This window comes from Rhinichthys klamathensis, unplaced genomic scaffold (genome assembly GCF_029890125.1).
Source record: "Rhinichthys klamathensis goyatoka isolate OS25496 unplaced genomic scaffold, OSU_Roscu_1.1 h1tg000210l_1, whole genome shotgun sequence".
In the NCBI taxonomy this organism is placed as follows: Eukaryota; Metazoa; Chordata; class Actinopteri; order Cypriniformes; family Leuciscidae; genus Rhinichthys; species Rhinichthys klamathensis.
In genome coordinates this window covers 1,462,474-1,479,411 of record NW_026606735.1, presented here as the reverse complement: position 1 = coordinate 1,479,411, position 16,938 = coordinate 1,462,474, and the positions used below count along the sequence as shown (strand labels likewise).

At 37.4% G+C, this 16,938-nt stretch overlaps 2 protein-coding genes across 8 annotated transcripts in view; one reads left to right on the top strand and one right to left on the bottom strand.

Moving 5' to 3' along the window:
* Window positions 1-6,208, top strand: part of acacb (acetyl-CoA carboxylase beta) — a 28,525-nt gene extending 22,317 nt beyond the window's left edge. For all 6 annotated transcript variants that reach the window (XM_056263862.1, XM_056263861.1, XM_056263860.1 and 3 more), the window contains 12 exons: window positions 15-125; window positions 274-417; window positions 1,666-1,786; window positions 1,912-2,008; window positions 2,107-2,203; window positions 2,340-2,475; window positions 2,903-3,080; window positions 3,159-3,271; window positions 3,368-3,522; window positions 3,691-3,861; window positions 4,712-4,848; window positions 5,011-6,208. In XM_056263862.1, the coding sequence (XP_056119837.1) occupies window positions 15-125; window positions 274-417; window positions 1,666-1,786; window positions 1,912-2,008; window positions 2,107-2,203; window positions 2,340-2,475; window positions 2,903-3,080; window positions 3,159-3,271; window positions 3,368-3,522; window positions 3,691-3,861; window positions 4,712-4,848; window positions 5,011-5,137 (1,587 nt within the window). In that variant the 3' untranslated portion in view covers window positions 5,138-6,208. The remainder of the gene's footprint in view (window positions 1-14; window positions 126-273; window positions 418-1,665; window positions 1,787-1,911; window positions 2,009-2,106; window positions 2,204-2,339; window positions 2,476-2,902; window positions 3,081-3,158; window positions 3,272-3,367; window positions 3,523-3,690; window positions 3,862-4,711; window positions 4,849-5,010) is intronic.
* Window positions 5,968-14,095, bottom strand: foxn4 (forkhead box N4). Of its 2 annotated transcripts, none has more exons than XM_056263865.1 (10): window positions 13,759-14,095; window positions 12,985-13,073; window positions 10,364-10,527; window positions 9,591-9,682; window positions 9,369-9,461; window positions 9,155-9,276; window positions 8,948-9,044; window positions 8,631-8,838; window positions 7,386-7,772; window positions 5,968-7,283 (listed from the first exon to the last, which is right to left on the bottom strand). In XM_056263865.1, the coding sequence occupies exons 2-10, from the start codon at window positions 13,068-13,070 to the stop codon at window positions 7,033-7,035; spliced, it is 1,500 nt and encodes a 499-aa protein (XP_056119840.1). In that variant the 5' UTR covers window positions 13,071-13,073; window positions 13,759-14,095; the 3' UTR covers window positions 5,968-7,032. The 2 variants fall into 2 exon arrangements, with proteins under 2 accessions (XP_056119840.1, XP_056119841.1); XM_056263866.1 differs by having other exon boundaries at window positions 12,985-13,070.
* Window positions 14,096-16,938: the final 2,843 nt, after the last annotated feature.

The window sequence follows — 16,938 nt, the reverse complement described above, 5'->3', positions numbered from 1 at the left end:
CATTGTTCCTCTAGGTCACATGCCGTGCCATAGGAATTGGTGCGTATCTGGTACGTCTAGGACAAAGAGTAATTCAAGTGGAAAACTCCCATATCATCCTGACTGGGGCTGGGGCACTAAACAAGGTGCGGAATTTCACATCTGCAGTCACACCTTACACTGTAGTGTCATATTTTTGTGGGCTATGTTTCCTTTATTCTTGAGGATTGATGAAGCCACTTCAGTGCTTTTTAATTCTTGAAATTCTTTCATTCTGAATGCATTTCTTTGTAGGTCTTGGGTCGTGAGGTCTACACCTCCAATAACCAGCTGGGAGGGGTTCAGATCATGCACAACAATGGAGTGACGCACACCACCGTGCCAGATGACTTTGAAGGGGTGCTCACTATACTACAGTGGCTATCTTACATGCCAAAGGTAGGCTGCTCTTAAACATGCCCAGTTCGAAATAAGAAAAATATAAATTATAATTCACAATTATAAGCAAATGAAGGTTAGTTGACATTTTTTTCATAACAGTCAGGCATCCCCCACGTTCTTGTTACTGTCATTTTTAAAGTTAGTTAGTTTGTGATTATTATTCTAAATAATAATTCTCAGATTCAGAAAATGTTGAATGTCATTGTGACAGTTTTTTTAATCTACCATGATATACACTACCCCTCAAACGTCAAATACTTTTATTCAGCAAGGATACATTCAATTGATCAAAAGTGACAGTAAAGGCATTTAGAATATTTGCCGTCACAAGAATAGATTACAATCTTAAAATATATTAAAATAGAAAACAGTTTTCTTTATTGTAAAAATATTGCACAATACTATTTTTTTTACTGCGTTTTTGATCATATTTAATCTTCATGGTCTTTTAATGGTACAAATGTTGCAGTGTTACAAAAATGGCTTTTTGTGAATTTTTATGCCAATAAATTAAGCATATATAATATATACACTACCGTTCAAAAGTTTGGGGTCAGTGAGAATTTTATTTTTATTTTTTGGAGGAAAGAAATCAATACTTTTATTTATCAAGAACAGTAAAGACATTTATAATGTTACAAAAGATTCTATTTCAAACACATTCTGTTCTTTTGAACTTCCTATTCATCAAAGAATCCAAAAAAAAAAAACTGTACAACTGACAGAACAACAACTGTTTCATCATTGATAATAATAATAAATGTTTCTTGAGCATCAAATCCTCATATTATACTGATTTGTGAAGGATCATTTGACACTGAAGACACTGACACTGGTGATGCTGAAAATTCAGCTTTGATCACAGGAATAAATTACACTTTACTATATATTCACACAGAAAACAGCTGATTTACACTGGAATAATATTTAATACTATAACTGATTTTTGTTGTATTTTTAATCAAATAAGCGCAGCCATGGTTAGCAGAAGAGAATTCTTTTAAAAGTATTTAAAATCGTACCGACCCCAAACTTTTGAACGGTAGTGTATATATATGTATATATATGACCCAGTCATGATCTTGACGGGCTATAAGTAGTTTGGGTTTGATTAGTCCAAATGACAAAATGGCAGAGAGTATATTTTGTATTGACTGTGTTTTGTATAGTTTTTGTATTGACTGTGACATGTTTTTGTTGGATGTATTAACAACAAGCCCTATGGTGTTTGCTGTTATAATTTAGAGCAATCAGAGTCCGGTCCCTATAATGCATCCCACTGATCCAGTGGAGAGAGAGATCGATTTTGTTCCCACAAAAGCTCCCTATGACCCTCGTTGGTTGCTTTGTGGACGACCCCATCCCAGTAAGAATCAAATTATTCACATGATCTTTTACATACATTTCAACACATACTCTGGACCTGTCTGCATGGGAGCTCATGTTGATACTTTAAACTCAGCCTTTCTTTCTTTGAATTCATGTTGATAGCTGTGAAGGGAGCATGGCAGAGTGGATTCTTTGACCATGGTACGTTTATGGAGGTGATGGCTACCTGGGCACAGACAGTGGTGGTTGGCCGAGCCAGGTAGGAACCAGAACATTAGATGAAGATGTCAAACAAACAAACATTTGATTTAACTGGGGGAATATTTTGAGCTGAGTGAGACTGTGAATGTCATACAGGCTTGGTGGGATTCCTCTTGGGGTCATTGCTGTGGAGACCCGCACAGTTGAGGTTGCCATTCCAGCAGATCCAGCCAACTTAGACTCAGAGGCCAAGGTAAGTCCTGGCTGATGGTTTAGGGCCCTGACTGTGACTCCCCTCTGGGATTTTTGATAAGCACTCTTTTTGTTTGCTGTTGGTATGTTCAATTTATTGTTTTCAGTATTGACATAAAGTGTCTTTTCTGTCCCAGATCATTCAGCAGGCCGGTCAAGTGTGGTTCCCAGATTCTGCGTATAAAACTGCACAGGCTATTGAGGATTTCAACAGGGAGAAACTTCCACTTATGGTGTTTGCCAACTGGAGAGGCTTCTCTGGAGGCATGAAAGGTATATAGCGTGGCTGGTTTTCATATTTGAGTTTGCATTTTAATTTACATGACTGTTCAAAAGTTTGAAGTCAGTAAGATTTTTTTATTTGTTTTTGAAAGAAATAATACTGCAAGGATGGCTTAATTAGATTTTTATATTGTTAAAAAAAAAATCAATTTCAGATAAATGCTGCTCTTTTTCAAATTTATATTCATCAAAGAATCCTGAAAATAAATGTATCACTGTTTTCAACATTGATAATATTAAGTGTTTCTTGAGCACCAAATCAGCATATTAGAATGATTTCTGAAGAATCGTATGAATTGTAATAATATTTCACAATATACTTTTTTTTCTTTTTTTTTTAGTCAAATGTGTCTTTCAAAAAAACTTTTGAACAGTATTTTAAGGTGTTTTCTTTGAACTTGATTGCTCTGTATGTCAGATATGTATGACCAGGTGCTCAAGTTTGGTTCTTACATCGTGGATGCCCTGCGAGAGTTCAGCCAGCCTGTACTGGTCTACATCCCTCCTCATGCTGAGCTGAGAGGAGGATCATGGGTCGTTATCGACCCCACTATAAACCTTCAACACATGGAGCTCTATGCAGATCGAGAGAGCAGGTGAGCATGTCGATACAGCTTCCCTTCACCACTCTAAATCTTCTCTAATTCGATCTTTGATCCCTGTCTTCTTTCCAGAGGGGGTGTTCTGGAGGCCGAGGGCACTGTGGAGATAAAGTTCAGAAAGAAAGAGCTGCTAAAGACCATGCAAAGGACTGATGCTGTGTATTCTCTCCTGACTGAGCAGCTAGGTACAGCCATTAATCACACTTAAACACAAATGTTCTCAATGGCTCAGGGAATATCTACTTCCTGTGACACACGGTTTACTGTTGTGCTCCACGTAGGCAAGCCGGAGTTATCAAGCCAGGAGCGTAAAGACTTGGAGGCCAAACTGAAGTCAAGAGAGGAGTTCCTTCTTCCCATCTACCACCAGGTGGCAGTGCAGTTTGTGGACCTTCATGACACTCCTGGAAGGATGCAGGAAAAGGGTGTCATCACGGTATAAACATAACAAAAATAAAAATGAGGCACTTAAGGCTCCATATGTCACTGTACACCCTTTTATGAAGATATTTTTTTCCCCCATAGCTGTGGATTATATCAGAGACACATGCAAGAAATATACTAGTGGCCTTTCTGCTTTTTCACAATAACCAAACTGTTTCAGGACATCCTGGACTGGAAAAGCGCTAGGTCTTTCTTTTACTGGCGTCTGCGGCGACTGCTGTTGGAAGAGGTGGTGAAGGGGGAGATCATGCAGGCCAACCAGGACCTGAGCAATGGACACATACAGTCCATGTTGCGCCGCTGGTTTGTGGAGACAGAGGGGGCTGTAAAAGTAAGGAAACTTAATGTATGATAGAAAAACAAAATGGAAGGTTTTTTTTCTCTCTCTCTTCAAGTCAAGTAAAAACTCAGTAACAACAGCAAATTTAGAACTTAGAAGATCTGAGAGAAGTGTATAGCAGTTATTGTTAAATAAAACTATTTTAAAAATCTGTCGATTTATTTTGGTAATTCAAATAGTGAATTAAAAAAAATATAAATATTAGATCTTGATCTTAAAAAAATTAATGAAAAAATAGTAATGTTGCCTTGAAATAAAATAAGTTGAAGTTAAAATACTAAGATTACTAAAACTGAAGTTACATAAAAATATATTTAAAAAACTGCTGAAAATTATAGAGCAACATAACAATTACAAAAAAAAAAAAACCCAAAATATAAAAATAAATAATAATTGTAATATTAATAAATACTATAATACTAAAATACCACTGGTATTTTAATACCACTGGAGAGGCTTGAAAGGTATATAGCGTGGCTGGTTTTCATATTTGAGTTTGCATTTTAATTTACATGGCCGTTCAAAAGTTTGAAGTCAGTAAGATTTTTTTATTTGTTTTTGAAAGAAATAATACTGCAAGGATGGCTTAATTAGATTTTTATATTGTTACAAAAAAAATCAATTTCAGATAAATGCTGCTCTTTTTCAAATTTATATTCATCAAAGAATCCTGAAAATAAATGTATCACTGTTTTCAACAGTGATACAATATAGTCAAGATTTGCTAACTCCCTAAAATGCATTTTCATTACCTGAACTACTAAAATTCGCTAAAAAACTTGTCCATGAAAAAAGTGATGTATTTCATGCGAGGTAATAGTTTGATAATGGGATCTTCTAGGCATATCTATGGGACAATAACAAAGTGGTGGTGGAGTGGCTGGAAAACCACCTTTCTCAGCAGGATGGAACACGTTCTACCATCAGAGAGAACATCAAATACTTAAAGAGGGACTACGCTCTCAAACACATCCGCAGGTAACTTTCTCCCACTTCGATAGACATTAAATTGCATTTTTTTTTATCTCATAGATTTATTAGCGTAAATTACCGTTCAAAAGTATAAGTCGGGAGCATAAGAGAATTTGAAAGAAGATGAACATTTTTTTCTCATGGATTTTTCCTGCACTATTTGTTTAGCTTAGTTCAAGCCAACCCAGAGGTGACTATGGACTGCATCATCCACATGGCGCAGAACATCACTCCCTCACAGCGAGCCAAAGTCTGCCACCTGCTGGCCACTGTGGACAACTCCACCACCAGCTGATCACATAGATGCCATTTCAATTCATCTACACATAGAGAGGACATGTCTTTTTAGAGTCTGTAGTATAATTGAATTATAATGCTTAAGAACTTTTCTGGATCAACAGATTGGTCAGTAGCCTTAAACGCACAATTTCAAATGTCCAGCAATCTCACAGTCCACTTACTCAGTTACTGTTTGTGTGTGACTCACAGTGATCACTTTAGGAGAAACATTTCTCACATGGACAGCAGAGAATTACCTTAAACTCACTCTCAGTATATAGTATTTACATATTCACGTTTGTGCCTTTGTGTCAATTTTCTTTGGATATAATCGTCGACATATAAATGTGCAATAAGCGGAAAGGACTAAATATTAGATTGTTTTAGGGAATCGACAATGCTTTGAGCGCACAATCACTCTGTATGGCACTTCCTCAGGAATATATTTAACAATTATTAAGCAGAACAAACTTATTAAATCTCTATTTTTAGAGTAAAGTAACAGTATTATACGTAAATACAATCACTATGTAAATACCTGGGTTATTCTTCATATTCATAATAACTTTTATTTCTGATAAGATACAGTTGGTATGAACAAACATGACAGTACAATACTGTAATGCTTAGCGAATTGTTAATGTACATTCAAATTGTTAGAAATGTCATCAAACTTCGATTCATATTGAATGTACATTAATCTTCTAAGTGTATGTGATAACATTAATGAAAGTTATTATAAAGCATTATCAATATCAGTGCCATTTATGTTTTAATGGCTTGAATTTTGGTTGTAGTTTAGTTTATTTCACTTGACTGCAGGTAATTCTTCTTTTCATATGTATGAAGTCATATGTGCTGGTTATATAAATGAATAAATATGTGTAACTACTTGTGCTGTACGGTGCTCAACTGATAATTCTGATTAAAGAAGTCGTCTTGATCAGATTTGTTGCCTTGATCTCATGTACAAGTCAGATCAAGACTAGAGCCTAAACTCTAATCTAAGTGCCTGACTGTCTCTGTTGACTGTATCAGGATGTTTTTAAATGAAATTCATAATTATGCATTAAATAATATGTTTTCATCTTGGTGTTGTGGTCATTTTTTCAACTAACATTTATTTTAATCTTATAAATATACATGGGTTGAGTCTTTTTGTTCAGTTGTGTACATACTGTATATTATTCACTTTGTTTTTGCCGAATTATTCTAGCCAGCCACACTGTATTCGCAGGGTGGCATTCAATTTATGTAATATATTAGTTAAATTAAAAGCCAATTTGCAGTATAGTTGATGCATATTGTATTCGCTTGTCACGTATGTGCAGCTGAAATCTGTCAGGTGCTAAGAACATTTTATCCAAGTTAAATGAATACATCTTTCAATCTGAATGTGAAATTTTATTGCTTGCATTCGAAATATTTAGATATGTACAATAAAAAATGATTCATGTCACCATTTCAGCTCTTTTCATAAATATAAATAAACAAACATTAAAAGAGCAGATACAGTGTCTATCACAGTACAACAAAGACACACAACTACAGTTACAAGGCTAACAATTAAATGGACAAAATGAGAAGAAAACAAGTTTCTTTTATGGTACAGAAAAAAGCTTGGCAACAAACCCACAATCATAATTCCCATTATTTTTTTCTTTGTTCCTTTAGTGTTGTGATAACTCGCAATTTGCATTAGGTTTATAATGAGAGCAGCACTGTAGTTAACTCTAAATTCTCTAAAAACATAATTGCTGATTTGGTCCTTTAAAATCCAATGTGATCAATATAGTCAATGCAAATGTCACCAGTGAACACTGTTACATCACCATCAATGCTATAGGATTAAAAAAGATTTATAGATCCTGCGGAGTAAAGCTCAGCTTGCTTAATTTCTTGTGGGTGCGATTAAAGCAAAACAATAGGCTTTGTTCCTCCTTGTGTGTTCATGTACTGGTTAGAAAGGGCATCTATGGCTGAGTATGAAGAGTAGAGGCCTGTCACCTGCAGGTCTGGGTAAGGCAGTCCTCCTGCATTGGACACAGGCGTGACATTGCCAGTGTCCAGGTCACAGTCAGACAGCCGAAGTGGGGAGTTACTGAGAGTACCTAATGCCTCCAGGTTAAAGCTGTCATCCTTCATCTCCTCCCACAGGTTTCCTGTAATTAGAAAGAAAGTCTGTTAGATATCAGATTAAAGTGGGAAACATCCTACGACTTTCAATACACTAATTAGTTGATCATTTTCTAGTTAACGTTTACCTTGCCACGTGAAGTCCATAATACTTGGGTCCAGTGCGTCCACCTCTGAATTCATGTCAGTGTGAATTGTGTAGAAGTCGCTGTGTTGCTTGGCATGATGCTGGTGGTGGGAGCTGTTTGTCAGGTCAGGGACGGTGTGGAGTGGGGGTGTCTGAGCAGGAGCAGGGGAGGCCGGAGCCAAGCGAGACTGATTCTGGAGGTGCAGTTGAAGGTGCTGGTGCATGGGGAGACACTGTAGAGACAGAGTGACCACTGGCTGGGGCTGCATCTGACCTGCTATCGGAAGGGTCTGTCCTGGTGGGCAGCTGGGCAAGCGAGTCATGCCAGTGTCAACAGACTTCTGTCTGCAACTCTCCGGTCTGTCTGTAATGAGTTTATCTAATTCATCTGGTAAAAGAAAAAGTAACAAAACAGGACAATGTTAATGACCGATTGTAGTTTAACATTTACCTTTATGCTCTAGTTTCTGTACTTGTCTAACTTAACCATGAATCTCTGCACAATGGTAGCAAAAATATTGTCGCTTCAAATAAAAAGCTTTTGATAAATAAAGACGGCAGACCTGAATTTATAAAGTTTTGCTCCGACTTACAGTCTAGAGGAGTCAACGCAAGTCGGCAGATTTTGGGCAGTCAGAGTTGACAAATTCACTGAAAATAGTGTAGTGTATGATGGGCTTAGACTTTTTTTAATTACATCCAGTCAGAGAATATCAAATATGTTTAATATTTTGAGTAGATTTTAAAACATTCTTTTCACTTTTTGTGCATCTCGTAACGAGGTGCATGCTTCTGTGTGAGTTTGTTGTGTTTGGAGAGACTTGAATGTCTGGTAGCATGCGATGCGATAGTCCTTTAGTTTGATGATGCCCAGTTTTTCTCTGTAACATATACAAAGTCAGCAAGCGATGATGCCTTGTGTTCTCAAATCTGTTCCGATTTTAAAAGCTGTGTAGTGTATTCCAGGCTTAAATGTAATAAAATTCACTGCCATGACTCAAGAGTGTTGTGGGTGGTTGTCAGAGCATTGCTATGCAGTTGCTAAGTAGTTTCTAGTAGTTCTTAGTGCATTTCTATGTTTTCAAGGGTGTTGTAGGTTATTGTAAACTGTCCAAGACAAAAGAGCCCACACTGACAAACAAAAGTGTCTAGTAGTAGAAAATATTATAAAGATGACCATTATATTAACAGCAGTCAGTACAAGATGAAATTGCCTAGCACTGATAATAGTCAAAAGATTCCAGACCTGGGTTGGCCATGCTGCGACGGATGGCTGGGAGATCTTTACGTTTCCATTTCTGCATCTCTTCCTCCATCTTGTCGATCTTTGCAGGATTGAGTGCCCAAAGACAGCCTTTTCTGGAGGAACCACTCATCTTGTTCTCCACCTTCTCAAAGCACTTGTTCAAGGACAGGTTGTGGCGTACAGAGTTCTTCCATCCATCAGGTGCTGTCTGTGAAACATAGTTATCAACAATGTACTGTAAGTAACATTTATTTGATTCCATGGCGTGTTGACCCAGTCCATCTATTTTCAAGTGTGCTTTTACATAAATTCCTCACCTTGAAATAGGGAAAGTGCTCTTTCATAAAGCTGTAGATCTCACTAACAGGAAGGCTGCCTGTTTTGCTGTTCTTCAAAGCCATGGCAATCAGACAGCTGAAAATAGATCATATCAAATGTAGTCAACTTGAAATAAATTAAATCTGGTTCCCTTCCCAGAGAATTATAATGTTTTTCAGAGGTTTTCGCAGTGAACTTTAAGTCACCTGTAAGAATAGATGGGTTTAGGGAAAGTCTTGGGCTGCAGGTCCTGGTTGTGAGCAGTAATACGGGGCTGAGGAAACAGACTCTGGCTGTTGTAGTTGCCATAAAGTCCACCGGGAGAACACTAAGGAATATAACAGAAATTTTTATATTATATGATATTAAATATTACTGTTTTGAGCAGTCTTTACAAATCATACAAAATACTGAACCAACCTGTTGGTTTGCCTGAGTGAAAGTGAGCACTTGCTGAGGGGCGGTCTGGTACACTGATGTGGCACAAGGAAACCCAGGGGAAAACTGGGGCATCTACAAAAACAACAGAATAAACATAGGGTTATTTTAGCTCAATTGCAAACTGTTGTTCAGTTCTGAATGATCTTGGTTGTACATGTAGTCTGAATTAGTCTGAAATGCTGACTCTGAATCCTCACTCACGCTGCTGATGGCCAGAGGGCTGTGCTGCATTTCACTCTGTAGATGAATCGCAGATCCTGCTCCTCCTGCTACCGTCATGCTATTCAGCTGAGCTGTAAGTTTCAGCAAAGTGTGAGTATTCAAATGTTTTTTTTTAAATTTGGATCTGGTTTATAAATGGAGATTCAATCCACAACTATTAAGGCACAGCTTTCTAAAAATCTGTTATATATATATGTATATACAGTATATATATGAAGACCTCCGATGCAAAAGCCTCTAAAAGCCACCTCTGTCAAAAATGAGATAATAATATTGAGTGAATGCTCTACGTCTACGCACATAGTATACGCTCATCAAATTCTTTCACTTCGAACTCACTAAATTCCAGTCTCAGCCCATTCAGAAATGCCGGTACTTGGGTAGAAACCTATACTGTACATAAGTCAAGAGCCTGATAAAAATGATAATATTAAACAAAAACTTTAGACGGACTTAGAGGCTTTTGCATCTGAAGTCTTCATATATATTGTATAAAAAAACTGGGTCAAAGAAACTGAGTCTAAATGTTTGGTAGACAACTGAGAAAGAATAAAGAAATAAAATCGACAACAAACAATACATGAATATGTGAATAATTAACAGCATTTAATGAAATCATTGGTAAAGGTCCTATGCTAAGATAACCAATCGGATGTTACAGATTTGGTAAGTGAATTCAGGTTGTTGTTTTTTTACTGAAATTTTTACCACCGTTCACGCTAATTGTATACACAGTGTATAAATCTCCTGACCTGTCTGCCGCTCCAGCAGGCTGTTCTGAGCAGAGCTGGCGAAGTCGGGCCGCCCACCCCCTATCTGCTGAAGCCGGGGAACATCCACAGAGGTGAGCCAGGACAGGGACTGAAGATCACCAGGCAGCTCGTCCTTCAGCTGCGAAGGGTCAGTAGTCAGGAGTCTGCAAGAACATAGTATGTACTCAGTACTGAAACACAAATATGAATAAGACAAGACAATAACTGTCGCACAAACATGCACTTAAACTATTGAATTGAATTTAGTTTTAAATTCGTCCAATGGTCATTGCTCATATTAAATTGTATTATTTTTGGCCTACATAAACTACCTCTATTCTTTTCTTGTTTTTCAGTTTTTCTTCTAAATAGATACAAAATGAGCAAGTCTTCTTGTAAATCTGTTGTTTGGGAATAGAAATAAAAATACTTTCATCCACTGATCTAATCCAGTGCAGGGAGGGTTATTTATTCAGCCATTTCTACATTTGCTCTAAGCATCAAGAGAGCAGAGAAAGCCTCTTGAATTCTCTCCAGACTTCCCTACAAACTCCCTATTCAGCCCAATAATTGGGGTCGCTATGACAACCCTCACTTTTCAGTTATTTTGTGTGTCTGGCCACTTCAGTGCCCCCCTCTCCATTAAACCAACCTCTAACCGTAGTCAGGTGACCAGTGCCTTCTTCACTGTCATTGGCTGAATCATATGTAAACAACGCATGAGATCATTTGAAACATGGGTATGTGGCACACGTTGCCTGTAACAGTTGGTCTACCCCCATTGAAAAATGATCACCTATTGTGTCCCAAACGACAAATCTGCACAGTGGCACGTGGCTCTATTGTTCCCCCCCTCCCAGACCCTTCCTTGATTGTCTTTACCGTTTTTTTTTTAACCAACCCCTTGCATTAATCTACTGGAATGACAGGCCTCACACAACAGAGAAAAATAGGATGCCATCTGTTTTCCTGTCCCTTTCCACCCAACCCCTGTCCTCTTCTGCCCCATCCCCCCCGCCTGGAGGCATCAGACAGTTCCTAAGGGGGGTAGCCGGGAGGGGGTAGTTGAAGGAGTTGGAGGTCAAGCCACACTGCACACACAGTCTGCCACCTGAATAAATTACAGCATTGAAGGAAGAAGTTGGGGACGTGGCCTTGAGCACCCTGGTTGCTCCAGTTTAGAGCTTCTGAATAATTATCCTTTATACACACACAGAGAGACACACTCGCAAATATGAAACCTTAGACACGAAAATGTCAACACTACACTGCCATGCGCTTTGAAATGCCTTCCTAATGCCTGTCCCCATACAAAGACATGAAAAAGACACCTTGCAAAGGGAATGGGACAGTTTAACACCTGGCTTTATGAGACCTGCATCTTTCTGATGAGTTTGAATCGGTCTTTTTCTGTTGAGTGCTATCATTTAATGGCCTTCCGTTTAATAGCTTAATTTGTTTCAATTATTGGTTTCCTCAGTATTAGTTTTGTAAGTCAATATTAACCTACAACATTTCAAAAGTGTTATTTGGCATTGAAACTTTTGTTTTTACAAATAAACTGTGAAATGTTACCCTAAAGTACTTTTAGTTGAATACAATAATTGTTAAACTCCCTCATGTTGTGTATTTTTGAATATATTTTATATTATATCTATATTTTAAAACTGTTGACATAATATTATATAAATATTGTAATATTTCATATTAAGTGATTAAAATCCTTCACACAAAGCATGATCTAACGGATCTAAAACAGATTTTGACCTGACTATAGCCGACAATTGAATGTTGCCAAGAGCATCCACTTGTTGTATTGCCAGACAATGGCTGCGCTGTAACTTCAGAAACATTTCATTTGAGGAAACGTCATCTTACACAGCAGGTCTGAGATTGACTTATATTTTTCTATTGATGCACAGATATAATAAAAGAAAAATAATAACAATAATGGTATTCATAGTACTGATTTAAAAACTGTACTTCGGTAATTGGGAGGGGTGGGGGCTTTATTTTGGAAAGAATTCATAACATGCCACATAAACTCAAATTTAGGATCGTCAAGAAAATAGGGCCTACATCCTTGTACTTATTAGCATTTCTGAAGTGCAATTGTAAACCCAGCTGTGTATTGTACAGTTTACGGTCATTAGGGTGCATTTATACAAATGGAAGAAAAAATGATTTTATTTGCTCATTGATGCAAACCATTACGTGTCCCAGAGAAAGGGGGAGGCGGGCACACACAGTCACGGTTTATCACAGCTCAAGTCGCCCTCGTTTACATTCTAATTGGGAGCCACTTCTCCTTGGTGACCCGTGGGGGCCCCCTCCAAGAGCCCCAATCCCTCCGTGTGCCGACAGCGGGCGTGTAAACAGAGCTGATGCTTTCTGACAGATCCATTCAGAGCAAAGATGATGTATTCTCTCGCTCCTTTCTTTTTTCACAAACCCCAATTCCCTGCCTCTCAAATCACACCTTTATTTTACAGAATAGGGAAGGTGGAGATTGTATTAAGATTATCAGCGCTCTTCTTCTTCCCGAAATTATCTTTTTATTCTCTAATCTGTTCAAGGTTCAAAAGCAATGAGTCCAGCCATCAAAGGAAATCACCCCCTACCTGTAGTCTTGTGCGGAGGTGAGGTGACTTTGTCCAGGGTTTTCATGAATTCCCGACATCCTGCTTGTAATTCCACTTTCAATCATCTTCTGGCAGATAAAATGCAAGTAAATGAATGAAATTAATGAATGCAAAGCAGATAATAAAAGTTATTTTACAAATGTGCATTTGGTACAAAGAAAACACAAATACAGATAGTACAAATATGTGACATTTCAAAATCTGAGGTAAGTTAAATGTAAAAAAACAAAAAAACAAAACTCTGACTCGAGTTTATAACATGGCCACATAAGAACACAGCGAATATTAATAAAATATGCGATGCCCACAAAAAACTTTGTTTATTGACACTATAGCTGAGCAAGAAAAGATTACATTTTAAAAATTAATAAAAGAAAATATACTATTTTACTTCAAATGAATTTAAATTTGATATTTTACAATTCAGTGTTTGTTTTGTTGACTACACAGGGGTCATCAGATTCAGACGTCATCAGTCATCGTGAGGCTAGTAAGTTAACTTACCTGTCAGTCTGCTCGCGCGTCTCAATAGCCTAATTTATTTAATCTAATCAGTGTTGTATTCAACAGAAAACGCTAAATATTTCTTAGAAATAACCGAGAAACGTTTTTCAAAACACCGGGTAATAATTAAAGTTAATTAACATCAATGTTCAGGCTGTAACGTTATAATATGTCTGTCCGTAACAGGTGCGCAGCCTCTTGACTTATTTAAAATTAACTAATAAAAACACGAAATAAACGGCATCTTACCTGTTTCTGCTGAAATTGTTCTGTGGTATAGAAAATCTTGGGTAACGAGACGGAGGAAAGCTCTACTGTTGGTCGGGGCACTTGTTGTCCCGCAAGAAAAAAACCGTTTTTTAAATTTCCCTCGTCCGTGCGGTTCGCTCTTGACGGTCATGCGCACTGTGTGCACACGCAGCGCGAGCCGTGACGAAGGGAGGGGGTCTCGTGCTCTGACTGACAGCTGTTGCCTTGCCTCCACAATCACGCAGATTATCTGTCAGAGCATCTCACCTACTGGTTTCCAGTGTTTTTAATTTAATCAATACTTTTCTTCTTCAGAGACACTTGTTTTTCCTCCGTGTTTTCTTTGTGCAGTAGTCCACAGGCGCGTCTTTTCAAGTCCGGTACAACTTCTCTTACACAAAAATAGAAACATAAAGTTGAGAGTTTAGACAAAATCCTCTGTTTCTATTGGAGGCATCGTTTTATAGACTATAGAGTCCTTTAAACTCAGAGAAAACGAATATAAACTCCTATAATCCAGAGACCTCTAACAAATTCAGCAGTGATTTCCATGTTCCCCTGTAGCCATAGGCAACGTAAAATAACACAAATAACAGTTCCTGATATTATTGTTCACCTATCTAGCCTATATAGGACCCTTTTTTTTCTTTTAAAAACCTAAATAAAGACACATCCTCTCCGTGCGGTTCTGTGAGATGTTCTGTCCTAATAAGAGCTTTAGTTGGGTCTACTGCTCGTGATTTAACCGCCTTTAAAGCCGCGTCGTTTGGTTACACTGCGGCGGGAAAAACGCACAGAGTGGCGCGCGCTGGACATGACAGATATCACACAGATATGACAGGCTCGCCTCCTGGTAGAAAATGTAACAGCATGCAGTGAGTTAATAGCTCTCATGTGAAATAAATATGAAAGACAGCAAATAATGATATTGAAGGAACATGGAAGTGTTTAAAAACCGTTTACAGTATTTTATTTGTAACCAAAGGCTGAGTAAAACAAATTAACTCCATGCACATAGGCCTATCTAATTATCATGGTGCTGCTTATAATTACAGGTATTATTGTATTTAATAAGATTGCCGTTTAATATGCTATTTGTATTAGTGGAGAAAGGAATCCAGAATAAACTCAAGGCAACAACCAGGAAAAAAAATCCACAGCTCTTCCTATTTGTCTTTAAACAAAACTTGAGGAAACTTTTTGAATTTTGAAATATAGGTTTCAATTCCTGTGGGAAGTGATCCGGCCGGTGTCGTTAATTGACTTGAACCACATGGGACACTACAGATGGTAAATCGCGAAGTCACAATGGTTACAATCAATGCGCACTTGCAACGGACAAAAAGACGCTCCCAGAGAAGAGCGCGGGGTCCTAAAGCCCGTGTGTGTCTCTCAGACTCAGCAACTACACTGCATGTAGGCTAATATTTACAAAGTTTGTAATGTTAATGGAATGTTATAGCATAGCCTATATAATAACCTATCAATTTTAATCATTTTAGATTAAACAAGACGTCCAGAAGCATCACATTTGATTTTAATCTATTGTAATTAAAATAATTATTTTTGTAAGTTATGTAGGCTACATTTTTTAGTTTTATTTTTCATCCTATGTTAATTAATATTTATTACATTATTTTAGTGTCATGTGTGTATGGTGGTGTTTTATAGGCCTGTTTGTTTGCGTGACACTGCACCTTTTAGCTATAGATTAGCAGAGGTGTAACGAGGCCTACCTGAAAAAGGGATGAACAGATTGAATTTAGGCTTTTAATCACGTATAAACATTCATCAACTCACACATTATGGTAAACGTAAGCTCAAGCATTTTCACTTGATGTGCGAGAACCAATGAGGTTCATTCTCGTGTGTTACGGAGCACGTCTGAGCTTCTGCAAGAACCAATGAGGTTTATTCTAATGTTATGCAGCGTTTGAGCTTCCACAAGAGGTTTGAACCTGCTTGTTTGTCAAGCAGGTTCGGTTGAGCTTCTGTTTATGTTCGCTGATCAATGTTTACATTATATGTGAATAAAAGCCTAAATGAAATCTGTTCAACGTATAAAGTGATCGTGTCTCTTCAGAAAATTTGGACTAAACTGCTCAATTCATATGGATTCGTTTTATGATCTCTTTATGAACTTTTTGAAGCATCAAAGTGGTAGTTGCGTAAATGTCAACGGAGGGACATAAAGCTCTAAGATTTCATCAAACAGATCTTCATTTGTGTTCTGAAGACAAATGAAAGTCTTATAATATAAATAGTAATGACATGAGGGTGAGTAATTAATGACAGAAAATACGTTTTTTGGATGAACTTCAACTAACCCTTAAAAGTACAGATACTAGTGTAAATTACTCGATTACAAGTTACAAGTCACCAATTTACTTGAGTAAAAGTCTTAGGGTAGAGTACTGATTTTAACAGTATACCTAAGTATTTTACTCGTCCTGAATAGGGCGAGTAAAGTGAATAAGTAAACTATCCTTCAAAAAGATATCTTCATTTAATGGATAAATATGGTGTTAACCACCATTGAAGCCTAAAAATGTCAAAGCCTATAGTGCAGTGGACGTGCTGATTTCAGCCTCATCAGTGGCTGCAGCCATATCCTCATCTCATATATGAAACACACGTGATTCAGCAACTACCTGCTAATGCATTCAAATACTGTAGGTGAGTAAAGGCAAAACACACAAGATATAGTACCTTCAATGCTGTAGATGGCGATAGTGTTTCTTTTGTAGCAGAAATAAACTGCTGCAGAAAAAGTTATGTGTGTAATTGCATTACTCATTACAAATGTATTGGAGTAAAGAGAACATAGGCTATTATTCAATCGTATAGTCAAGCAAAGACTAAAAGTTGCCAATATCTTAAAGTACAAAGCAGCAAAAAAGATAGGCCTATAAGTACAGTAACTAAATCTATTTACTCAAATACTGTACAGTATACTCTATATTAGTATTACTTCAGATTGTGGAAATGTAACTTGTGGTGAACTTTGATTCGTCTAGTGGCTTCTCTGTACCAACATGGTAGTTGTCAGTATGTTAAAGGTAAAACAGATTTTAGATGCTCCCTTTTCATATTGTTAACTAAAACTGTCAGCCTGCATTTAACTGAAGCTTACCAGCAGTTTTAGGAGTGTCTTTTGACAAACAGGTTCATACATTTGCC

Coding starts and splice junctions, on each gene's coding strand:
- foxn4 (XM_056263865.1), bottom strand. CDS start 13,070: ATGATTGAAAGTGGAATTACAAGCAGGATGTCGGGAATTCATGAAAAC. Junction 9,277..9,368: donor TCACTCAGGCAAACCAACAG/GTTGGTTCAGTA, acceptor TATATTCCTTAG/TGTTCTCCCGGTGGACTTTA. Junction 7,284..7,385: donor TATGGACTTCACGTGGCAAG/GTAAACGTTAAC, acceptor TTCTAATTACAG/GAAACCTGTGGGAGGAGATG.